This window comes from Notolabrus celidotus, chromosome 15, assembly GCF_009762535.1.
Source record: "Notolabrus celidotus isolate fNotCel1 chromosome 15, fNotCel1.pri, whole genome shotgun sequence".
In the NCBI taxonomy this organism is placed as follows: Eukaryota; Metazoa; Chordata; class Actinopteri; order Labriformes; family Labridae; genus Notolabrus; species Notolabrus celidotus.
This window is the reverse complement of record NC_048286.1, coordinates 33,166,995-33,179,582: the sequence shown is the minus strand read 5'-3', so window position 1 is coordinate 33,179,582 and position 12,588 is coordinate 33,166,995. Positions and strand designations below refer to the sequence as shown.

At 38.4% G+C, this 12,588-nt stretch overlaps 1 protein-coding gene across 1 annotated transcript; it reads right to left on the bottom strand.

Annotated features, from left to right (window-relative positions):
* Window positions 1-73: 73 nt before the first annotated feature.
* Window positions 74-11,921, bottom strand: gtpbp4 (GTP binding protein 4). Its single transcript, XM_034702740.1, has 17 exons — window positions 11,829-11,921; window positions 9,888-10,058; window positions 9,699-9,802; window positions 7,620-7,756; window positions 7,413-7,513; window positions 7,221-7,313; window positions 5,145-5,336; window positions 4,945-5,010; window positions 4,745-4,834; window positions 3,667-3,777; window positions 3,502-3,579; window positions 3,345-3,396; window positions 3,162-3,262; window positions 2,763-2,960; window positions 2,609-2,674; window positions 2,276-2,419; window positions 74-824 (listed from the first exon to the last, which is right to left on the bottom strand). Exons 1-17 carry the CDS (start codon window positions 11,874-11,876, stop codon window positions 672-674), a joined length of 1,905 nt encoding a protein of 634 aa, XP_034558631.1. The 5' UTR covers window positions 11,877-11,921; the 3' UTR covers window positions 74-671.
* Window positions 11,922-12,588: the final 667 nt, after the last annotated feature.

Sequence of the window (12,588 nt, the reverse complement as noted above, 5' to 3'; positions counted from 1 at the left end):
AAGAACAGACGCAGACATGTTGGTCCTTATCCAGACAAGCACGTCCCTAGTAGAGAGGAATAAGAAGAGAAGGTTGATTGAGTAGGTGTTTATTTATTCCTCTCCCTGGTTTATGATGTTTCCCAAAGGGAGTCTTGTAAAGGATTCATCATAATCATCACTTTATCCAAAGTTAACCCAACATTTCTGGAGCCACATAGAGACTGTTTATACCAAGATTTAAAAAGGTGTGTAGCAGTTTATATAAATGCTTAAATAACACATTGACAGGCTGTTTGTTAATCATGGTCCAAGTTTGATCCTGGTAAAGGCAGAAACAGAAGACACAAACCATCACACAGCTGTTTTACGTCCACAGAGGTACATTAGAGGACGAGGGCTCATGAAAGCATTTTTTTAAGTTAGCCCAGTTAAAAAAGAAAAAAGACTTTTAGATTTTAAACTCAGACTTTATCTCTGAATTCAGAGAACAAAGTCAGAGGTTTTTTTTTTAAGTCTTTTTTTCTGACCTAACCTCCAAAAAACCTTTGTCCGAGATGACGATGACCAGAGTTCCTTGGTGTAAAAAGACCATTCATGTTTCTACTGTAAGGGAAATGCAGATAACATAGCCCAGTATACAATCTCCTCTCTTTCCATCAGTGTGTCCATCAGTCCAGAGAAAGCAGTTTCTATCTGCGATCATTGGTGCCCGACTTCCTCTTCCCGGCCAGCAGGTGTTTGGGTTTGAGGTCAAACACGTGTCGGTCAGCCTCTCCCTTCTTGCCGAGACGGTTCATGTCTTTCTGGGAGTTCTTCATCATCTTCTTTGCCTTTCTCGCCATCTGAGGAGCGAAAAGGGAAGACACGGGAATTAACTTCAGGTTTACTCTCAGGATCGGCACTGGGTTGGACCGGCTGTGCAAGAGTTCAAATGTAGCCTAGTTTGAACATAATTTCTAATTCAGGATGGAGTTTACTCTCTGCTAACGCTTGTGCGTTGCACCAGCTGAGATAGTTCCAACGTTAGCATAAGTTACACCTTAAATTTGAATCCTCACTCTGAGTGAAGTCCTCTGTAACAGACGGGTTAATTATGGTCCATCTGCACAACATTAGAGTACCTTTATATTAACGTACCGTATGTTGGAGTTCAAGATTTCACCACTAGATGTCACTGGCCACGTTTACATGATGTTTTTAAATTCTGAATTAATTATTCAGAATTAAATCATTCTGAATTAAAGTTTTCTCCTTCACGTTTACATGGAAATAGTAATTCTGAATTGAGGTTTACATGGAAAACACTTTTAATGGTCTTTATTCCTCTTAAGGTCTGGGGGTTGGGAAGGGTTCTGATTGGACAGGGGCGCGCGTGACATATTTACGTCTACCGGAAAGAAAACAGACTCCAGTTCCTGCTTCTTTTATTTTCGGTTACAACATGGAAGACCAAACAATAAGTGCAAGTAGACGCTACAGCTTTAAAAAGAATATGTGCGTCATCGTGACAGGACAAGGGAACGAGCATGCGCAGAGCGACCAGATTTAATCTAAAGTGGAATGAACGTATACATGATCGAGGAATTATTCAATTCAGATTTAAAATCAGAATAAACCAGACACTTACTTCAGATTTAAGTTTAATTCAGAATGGTCATTTTCATTCAGAATGAAGGTCATTTTAAATCTTTTTAAAGGAGGATTTAATTTTTATTCTGAATTAAAGAGGAATTAAAAGTCTCATGTAAACGTAGCCACTGTTGTGATTTTACACTATAGATTAACTATCAACATGCTTTGTCATATTTTACCTTTATGTTGCAGTTTGTCGATTAACGCCATTTATGATTAGCCGTTAGCTTGTTTAGAGGCAATGTGGCTAACGGGAGTTAGAACTTAAACACCCGATCAAGAAAAAAAGTTGTTCACTGATTGGCCAAACCGAGTGAAAACGTCATATGCGACAATATTTTGGTTAGTTTGGACGTCTGCTAGTTAAGATGAACCTTACGTTTCCATGTTGAAACCAAACAACAACACAACTTAAGTTACAAACTAACTTGTTTAACGTGAGGACTTAACACCCTAACTTAGGACTTATGCAGAGCTGGTGCAACAGGCCACTGGAATGTAAGCCTAACATCATGCTGCCAAAATGTACAATGCTAAGAAAGTTAATTGCAGAAAGATCACATTTGAGGTGGACGGAGAATATGAGGCATACAAAGACGGCTCGGTAATATCCCCGAGAACATTTTGTAAATGAACGCAGGGTTCAGGCGGCATCACTTACTTTTGGGTCCCGTACTCCGGACTGGTCCCGAGGTGGACGGGAGGCGCTCTGGCTGCGGGTTTTGGAGGTGGGGGTGACTGAAACTTCACGTTTACGCTTCTGAGTGATGCTGCGGGACCGCCGGGCTTGTTGAGCGTAGTGGCTCTGAGAGGAAGAGAGGAAAAAACACTGATGAGTGAGCTGCAAACCTCCAGGGCTGAAATGTGAAGCCGATGCAGAGCAGGGAAAAAAAGGTAAGGTAAATGTGTCTATGCAGAATTGTCTCATGACATTTCAACACAGGACTCATAATAAACTCAAGTCCAGAGTCGATGTGCTGAAGGAGAAACTCACCTCATCCTTGTCAGTCATGTCCAGACCGAGAGAACCCATCTCCTTCTCCAGCTTCTTCCTTTCAACCTGAAGTAGTCAGAGGTGGAGTTAGAAAGAATGTAAAGTAACTCCATAAAATAACATCAACCAATGACGGCAGCCCGGCTCCTCTCACCTTGGTGGCGGTTCTGGGCATGCGAGGCCCGTGTATGTCCTTGTCCTTGGATTGGACGACCAGGAGCTGCTTCTTCTCCCGGATCTGTTTGGCCAGAACGCGGATCTCCTGCATCTCTTCGTCCTCGCTCTCATCGTCCGAGTCGTACTCCCCGGCTCGCTCCTTCAGCTCCTCTTCCTTCTCCAGATCCTCCAGTTTCTGTGAGGGACGCAATCAAAAGCTTGAGACGTTGAGATGAGGGATAACCACATCAGGTAATCCTAGCTGAGATTCAAATAAAACTAAAAGGTATCCTGGAAATGACAGAAAATCCTCATCTGTCCTCATCAAAATAGGGCAGTAAGGGGATAATAACTTTCTGAACAGACGTATGTTGAAAGGATGAGAGCAGACACTAACCATCATGATGTCTGGATCGATGTAATCTGCGATGTTGTGGCCCTCCCACACCTCTGGGACCTTATCGTGCTTCTCCTCGGCGTTCATCAGATCCCAGTATTCTTCACATGACAAAAGAAAACGACATCAGCACAGCACAAAACTTCACTTCAGACTCAGCCATGAGGTGGAAACACGTCTTACTCTGCAGGTCCAGAATGTAGTCGTCACCAAGCTCCATCTCCAGATCTCTCTCCTGAAAGAACAAGGGAAGGTTTTTTCAGAAAGCTGTTGAAAGTGTCACACGTGTCCTTAGAATTAAATCCCCTTTGCCTCCTCATCGTTAGAGTAAAAAACATACCAGCTTTCGTTTGGGTGCGTCCACCTCCATCGCCTTCTTGCGCATCATGGCTCCCTCTGGGATGAACGGCGGTCTGTCCTGAGGTAAACAATGAAGGAAGGTAATCATCAGCAAAGTGTGCGGTGATGAAAAACTGAGGAGGGCTGAGTCAGTGAATGAACCGACCTTCTCATCTCTCTTGGCGGGCATGGCCAGGTGGAGCCGGTTGAGGACATCATGGACCTTCTTGCCCTTCATCTTGTTCTCCACGCGATCGGCGAGGAGGCGGTCGCAGGCCTGAAAAAAAATGAGCCACAACACGTCTGATCAAACATGCTTCCTGTGCGCACACGGAGATATCAGCTGTGACAGCTGGGAGACAATTTACTGAGGATAAACTTAACAAAATAAAACAGACAACATCAGAGCTGCAGTAACCAAATACTTTAGTAAGAGAGTATTTTATTTTTCTATTTAAGAGTATTAAATGCTCAAAACACCTGACCTCTAGTCCTCCCCTCTCTAACTAAACTTGTTTTATTTTTGTTTATTTTAATTATTATTTTTTCTCATTGTATAACTCCTTTTTTTATTTTTATTTGCTTGTTTTTAGTTTAATTTACATATTTATTTTTGTTGTATTAATCTTTGTTTTATTGTATATTTTTGTGTTTTTTTAATCTTTATTTTACTTTATTATTTTCATTGTTTTATTTATTTATCTTATTTACTCATTTTAATTTTGATGCATTCATTTGTTTATTTTTTTATTCATTTGCTTATTTTTAGTTAAATCTGTTTATGCATTTGTTTTTCTTTTATTAGGTCTTTTTTATTTATTTTAATATTTTGTGGTTTTTGTATTTTTTATTTATATTTAATTATTTAATGTTCTTGTTTTATTTATGTATTTTTTTGTTTTATTTATTAATATTATTTTAGTATTGTTTTGCTCTTCATGTAAATACAATTTTAGTCCCTAGAAATGCACAAGTCTCATAAATTATTATTATTATTATTAATTTCTATTAATTATTGTGGCGAGTGTTACTCAGCAATTTTTCCCATTAAATATTTTTTTCATTTCTGCTGTAACAAATCAAACGTCCCTGTTGTAGTAATAATAAAGAGTTATTTTATTCTATAGCTAAGCCTAAAGAATTATACTTAAAGCTCATCAGACTGGCTGATGCACTTTAGGTATAATACAATCCTGTTAACACAAGATTCAAGGACCGCTGACATCACGCTTCCTGCACCTCACCTCAGTTTTGACTTGCATGACGCCCTCCTCGGTCAGGGTGCTGGTCTCGATCACAGAGATTCCCTCAGTGGTGAGGTCTGCAAAGATTTTCTGACAGACAAAACACAAGAGTCAAAGAAAACGAACCAATTCAACACTTAGAAGTCAGAGTTAGATTCACGTGGCTCCTTGAGTTTGGACCAAGACTGTAAATCCCTCACCTGGTTCTCCTCGGACAGCTCGGTGATCTTCTTCACGTCGCATTTGTTGGCAACGATGATGAGAGGCTGCAGGAGAGAGACACACAAACACGTCTTTAATCCCATGTTCTCAAACGAGTGAGCACGGCTTCCACGCTCTACATCACATCCTGATTCCACCCCGTCCGTTTCAACCCGCCGTCACACTTCTGACGTCTCACCTTGTTGGCGAACAGCGGCCGGATGCTGTTGAAGAGCTCCAGCTGCTCCTGCATGGTGTGACCGCACTGCTCGGACACATCCATGACGTAGAGGATGGCCGCGCGCAGGTGAGCCAGAGCCGTGATGGCCTGCATCTCGATGGTGTTCCTCTCCTCCAGAGGGTGGTCCAGGATCCCCGGAGTGTCAACCACCTACACACACACACACACAGTTCTAAGCTCAAACACCAGATGAATAGGTAACTTACAGAGATTTTGAGGAACCATGTGTGCTTCAACTTCAGGACCCAGGGTCTAAATTTAGTTCAGGGGTAGATAATCTCCCCCCTAAAAAGCCCCTGCTAGGGGGGTAGTACTTTTCTAAGGTCGCGGGGCTTTCGGGGGGCGGGGCCTGCAATGCTGAACGTGTCTGATTGGTAGATTAACCTCAGTGCTTTTATTCCTCCCTCCGTCCACAATAACATCACACACATCTGTGATTCTCTTGATTTCTCTTTCTTTCATTAGATTTTATTTGTTCTATCTTTTTTGTATGTGTGTGTACTTTTCAAAAGAAGAAGCTGTGATTCAATTTTTTTTTTTTAATGTTTCTTGCCAAAAAAAAATTCAAAATTTTTTTTTCATTTTTTTTTTCTTCAAGATTTTAATTTTTCAAAAAAAAAAAATTCAATTTTTTTTTCAAAAGAAAAAAAAAAATCTAATTATTTTTCCAAAGTTTTTGGGTCAAAATTTTCTTTTGTCAAATTTTTTTTGTCAATTTTTTTTTTTGTCAAATTTTTCCAAAAACCATTCACAGTCATCGTTTTTTCCATCTGTGATTCTCTTGATTTCTCTTTCTTTCATTAGTTTTTATTTGTTCTATCTTTTTTGTATGTGTGTGTACTTTTCAAAAGAAGAAGCTGTGATTCTCTTGATTTAGCAGCTTGTAACAGTAGTCTTCTCTCAGCCCACCGTGAATGCATCTCTCCTCGCGGTGTTATGGTTTTAAAAGTGACCCTGTAAACTGGAGACCTTCAGCTGAACGTGTCAGTGTTTGTGGAGTTTACACAGCTGTTGAAACACAGAGGGAGTTCCTGGGAATGCAAACTAGTTTAGTTTTTATTAAGATTTCAAAATATCCTCATCAGATATTTAATGATGGTCTAAAGACGTTTATGAGGGATGCATCCGGCTGAGAGTCTCCAGTTAACAGGGTCGCTGTTTAAACCAAAACACCGGCCGATCTCTGCCACGGCTTTTTGAGTTCAAAAGGATTTTAAAGCCGTGTTGAAACGTCTTTGCTACTCGCGCTTATCTCCTCTCACGTGTTGATTCAGTGAATCCATCTGTGATGAAATATAGCACCATCTAAAACAGGCTCCAGGTCAACTTTTTTGTCAAATTTTTTTTTTCAAAAATCTTTTTTTTACAAAACAAAAATTTCAAATTTTTTTGTTTAATTTTATTTTTCAAAAATGTTCTTTGTCAAAAAAATATTTTCAATTTTTTTTTTTCCAAAAATTTTTTTTTGCAAATTTTTTTTTCCAAAATGTTTTATTTTCAGATTTTTCCAAAACCATTCACAGTCATTTTTTTTCCATCTGTGATGAAATATAGCATCTAAAACAGCGCCAGCTGAGTCTCTTCATGCTAACAGGCTAACTGTTGTGTTGCTCATAATGATACCTGCCTGTCCGTCTGCTTCTATGGTGTCATCTGTGATGAATGGCATTCCTCTTTGTGTTACTGCCCTCTACTGGTCTGGTGGTGTAGTGCATTTACTTTTTATTTCCTCCATACGTCACTGGCCTGATTTACACAATCTACCCGGGACTTCAGCCCGCGGTCGAAACCCAGACAACAATGGGGGCACAGGAACCTTTTAGTTCAGGGTACAGTAGTCCTGAGGGCTAAAAGACCCCAGAACTCTTGGTCAAAATGCACCTTTAGAAAACTAAATTGAATGTGGAATAAGGAATGTGAGAGGACGGTATCGTTGAATCAAAGTGTGAAGCAGTGAGATCTGCAGGTTTAATAATCATTGCTTGACTTTACAGACTTGTTTAATGTGAAACAGTCAGAGCTGCAGCAGCTTACCTGCCAGCGCAGGTATCTGTAGTCCATGTGACCCACAAACAGAGACTTGGTGGTGAAAGCGTAGGGCTGGACATCCACATCTGCTCTGGTCACCTGATACGGACAAACATTCCCAACATATCGTTAGAGGACATCACAGACAAGGACTCTCAAACTCAGCCTTCACACAGCGCTCGATGAGGATTTAATCACCTTGTTGATGAAACTGGACTTGCCGACGTTGGGGTACCCACACAGAAGCAGGGTCCTGGTGTTGGGGTCGATGGACGGCAAACGGGAGAGATGCTGACGAACTGTTGAAGAGGTGGAGGACATGCTCTGGAGTTATTTCCACAGATTCAAAGACAGAAAAAGACGTGCTTGTGTTTAAAACAGTACATCTGAACTCAGATCCGTTACCTTGTTCCAGATACTCCAGACTGGACTTCTGTCGTTTCAGGATGGTGCACATCCGACCCAGAGCGGCTCTCTTCAGCTGTTTACACCGATACAGAGAATCTCCATACTTCATCAGTCTCACGTAGTCTTTGGCCACACTGAGGAGGTTCATAAAAAACATTCATGTTTCCTTCTTTGGTTCTTTAAACTGTCACAAACTTGTCTTTATTACTTACAAACTAACTACATTTACGCACATTTCCTGTCTCTCAATTATGGCAAAAATGCTCCAAATTATAAAAACATAAATATATAAATATATATATAAATTAAGCTGTCATATCAAGTACTAGTAGAAAGTAGTAGAAAGAAATCCTGGATCCTCCCTGATCCCGCTCTCTGAGTAAAATGTGCCGATGGGAAGTAAAGACGCTTTTCAACAGCAGAGACTTTTCCCAGGAATTGGAACCTTTTGAAGAACAGTGCGTGTGTCGATAGCAGGAACCAGGGTCCAAATTTAGTCCCAGGACAACTGAACTACTCCTTGAAAAGGAGAGGGAAGGAAGGAGGGATTGGACTTGAATATATCCTGTCGAAGCTGATGGTCTTTTAGTTTTAGGGGTTGGTACTTTCAGGAAATGATCTTGTTTGCATTAAAAACAGGACCTTCATTTACACACGACCACTAGCTGAGCAGAGAGCGGGGCAGCTGGGTTGAGGCACAAAATGGAGATTACCTAGGAGCAAATATTTCCCCTAGCTAGATACTAGATACTTTTGGTCTAGATGCACCTTAAAGGTGACATATCATGCAAAATTGACTTTTTAATGGTTCTTTACCTGAAATCTGTGTCCCTGTCTACAAACCCCCCGAGAATGAAAAGAATCCATTCTGCCCCTGTTCTGATTTCTCCACCTTTCTGTAAATGTGTGTGAAACCAGCCGTTTCAGACTTCCGTGTTTTTGTTACGTCACAACAATATCCGGTCTGTCACGGAGTCAGAGCTCGGAGCTTGTTCAGCCCATAGACTGTATAAAATAATACTGAACCCCTCCTCCGTTTTTCATTACCTGCACACACGTGTGCTAACAAGGAGCTTAGGAGGGAGGCATGCTAGTTGTAGGCTGTCTTAATAAACACAAAGGTCGGTTTTACTCCCCACGTCTGCAGATTTGAAGATCTAATGGATGATTTTTATTTATCATGGAAAAGTGCTAGCACTAGTTAGCATAGCCACATAGCTACATGTTCGTAGCTGTGTACCAAGACACACGTTGACATACTGACAAATAAAACAACAAGAAACACTAAATCTGTGACCAATGGTTCAGAAAGGTCCTGCTGCAGGCGCCTCTCCGTCAGGATCAGATTCTGGATCAGATTCAGAGGGTTGAAGTAACGTGATCTCTGAGCAGCCGTGTATATTCAGCCAACATGTAAACATTAGATCAACGTGCTAGAGAGCCGAGGCACATCCACTTCCTGAGGGGGCGTGGTCAGAGGGAAAACAGAGTGTTCTGAGGACTGCTGAAGAAGAGGGGTTTACAGGCAGACCAAAATCTGATTTCAAAGTGTTTTTTTGAGCATAAACTTTAAAGACATGTTTTGGGGACCTCTTAGACCAATATATATTGATGAAAAAAGCGTGATATGTCACCTTTAATACACCCCAAAATCCATCAATTAGCATTTGCTGTCAAAGTTTTCCAGTTCTTGGATCAGTCAGAGCAAGAAAAACTAAGAGAATCATCCCTGTAAATCAAACATGTTGCTGTTTGTTGTCATGTTCCTGCTGATGATGGTACAATAAATGTCATGGCCTTCTTATTGAAGCATCAAATTTCAAATCTTCATTAAATAAAGGTTTAAGATGATCGATACCATGATTAAATCTTCTGTTAAATACAAGTACCTGCAGAAAACATAAGATATATGTATACACGCAAAACCTAAATTAAATCTAAGGGCCATATGGACTCATGAAGCTCAGCTCTCCTGTGTAAGACCATCACATATTCCTAAAATAGAGCTCTGTGGTGAGTTTAAGACTCGCTCCGTCGATGTGAATCACCATAACTAAAACATTAAAACAAACTTACTTATCGATCAAGTTCTTGGCGATGTTGATCTGCCCCAAAGCCAGCTTATAATGATCTTTGTCGTACAGAACGTTCATCAGGTCAGCGTAGAACGGATGGATGTCCTGCAGGAAAACAACACATCATTCAACATGTCAAACATTATCCTCACTCTACAGGAAGGTTCTTTTTCTGAGCATGCTCACTTACGTCCAGCTTGGGGAAGTCGGTGAGGATCTGAGTGAGGCGGTCGTGGTAGTTCTGCTGGGTGAACTTCACCTTGCGCATGTAAAAATGGCGGATTCTGTGGATCTGGTAATGCTTGTGAACCACGGTGGGAGTCTTCCTTTGTGTTTTGGATAAAGTGATGTCGATGAAATCCTGCAGAGAGGGAACAAACGGGTGTTAAAGACGGGGACAGTGACGACGGTTTGACTCACTTTTCTGTCTTCCCTTTTCAGGATTTGTAGTGTTTGTTTAAAAAAGTTAAAAATACATTCTTATAATGTCTGTGACTCTTTTCATGTTTTTTTTAATGTCTCGTGTGAACATTTTGATTTAATTTGTTGTTAAAATGAGCTGTGGTTAATCTAGCATACAAGTGACACACATAAAGCGTACAGTGACTTGACTTCCACGCTGACTGCCAAATAAGGACAGCGCAGAAACAAAACACTCCTCTGCTGTTTCCATTTATTTCCTTTTTTTAAATAATCCAAAATAAATTGGAATAACATATAAAAAAAAAAACTAAAGAAATGTTTAATATATATAGATATATATGTTTAATAACAATCAACAGTATATTGGAATAACTTAAAATAACTAAAGACAAATTAAAAAATAAATATATAATACAAAATAAATGGAATCAAAGAAAATAAACTAAAGACACATTTAAATATATATAATAATAGAAAATAGCTTGGAATAAAGTTACTAAAACTAACTAAAGACACATTTATAAAAAATACATATAAATATAAAAAAAAAATTGGATTAAAATTTGAAAAACTAACTTGAGACAAATAAGAATAAATACAAAAATATATAATTATCAAAATAAATTGGAATAAATATAAAATACTAACTCAAGACATTTTTTTAATTAATGAATATATATTAAAAAATAAACTCCTCTGGGTGCGCTGGTTGACAGCAGTATCCTCACTCTGACATCTCTCCCTAAGCATGTTCACTGCATGTGTGTGCATTTGTATGTATATACCAAAAAAAAACAACTGTATGTGTAGCATGTCCAAAATAGCATGAGTGAAAAAATTGAATTTCCCCCTAGGGATCAATAAAGTACCTTTCTTTTCTTTTTCTAAATTGGAATTAAATAAAATTAAGAAGTAACTAAAGACACATTTCTACAAAAAAATACAAAAAATGAAATAATCCAAATAAATTGGAATAAACTAACTAAAGCAATATAATACATACATATATATATATATATATATATATATATATATATATATATATATATATATATACATACATATATATATATATATATACATACAACAATCAAAAATAAATGGGAATAAAATATAAAAACTAAATAAAGACACATTTTAAAAAATGACAAAAATATAGTGATCAAAAATAAATTGGAATACAATTTTAAAAAATGAACTAATAAAAAATTAAAATAAAAAAAATAAAATATATATGACTGCATAAATTGCAATAAAATAAAAAAAACTAAATAAAGACAAATACAATATATCTTTTTTTAGATTTTGTATTAATATGAGAGAAGCTCTATCATATAGAATACAGATGCTCTAAACATGAAGGACTCTTCAGCTGTGAGGTTTTTAAATGGAGTTTGGTGTGGAACAGCTCGGGGCTGATGTAAACTGTGACAGCAGTCAGACTGAACAGCAGGTTGTTTCTTTATTTTCCCTTCCTCTGTTTGATATCATGTTATCAATAATCACATAATAATAATAATAATAATAATAATAACACCTTAATATAAAAACACTGCTCTGTCTCTGTACAGCAGCTCAGCACGTGTGGTTTTCTGTCCCTCAGAGTTCCTCCATGTTTTTATCTCTTCTTCTTCCTCCCTGATCTTCAGGTCGACACTCTCAGGAACAACAGTCCTTTAAAACCCTGCTGGAGTTAAACTGGTCTTACCTTCGCGGTGGGAACCACCATAATCTTCTTAAAGTTGTAAAGAGCCATTTTGTCGACACACGTTGTGGTCGTCAGACGACTCGGGAAAGGAGAGCTCCACGTTCCGTTACCACCGGAAGAGACTCTGATGAGACCTCAGCGAGTTTACCCCACAGCGCCCCCTGCCGGCCGGATACAGACAGAGCAGCAACAAAACACCACACGACTGTTCCTGTTTTTCTTTTTTATATATTATCAAAAATAAATTGAAATAAAAAGGAATAAAATAATTAAAGAAAAAAAAAAAAAATAGATACAATAATTATTTATTAATCAAGATTCCACATTCAAACAACACAGCAGCACAATCAAAGATAGTAAATACAATAAAGACAATGGAAATATTTATTTTAAAAACAAATGAACTTTATTTATAATAATAGATAAATAAATAAATAAATAAAAACATGAATACTAGAATAAATACACCAGATTCACCTACCAGCTTTGTATTTCTTAGGATGCATGAAATGTAATTAACTAACAAGGATACAGTATATAGTTGTATTTTCCTTTTTTCTTCTTTGAAAAAAAACCAATTTGTGTTTATTTGTTTATTTTCACTATCCTTATTTGTTGCAAATAGATAATTGACTAGAGGCAGCCCTATTCAATTAGCGGCCTGCGGGCAACATGCGGCCCGAAAGCAACCCCTGAGTGATTTCGAGTGACTTGGGTCCGGCAAGAAAAACATCTTTTACTAACACTGACAACTGCTGCT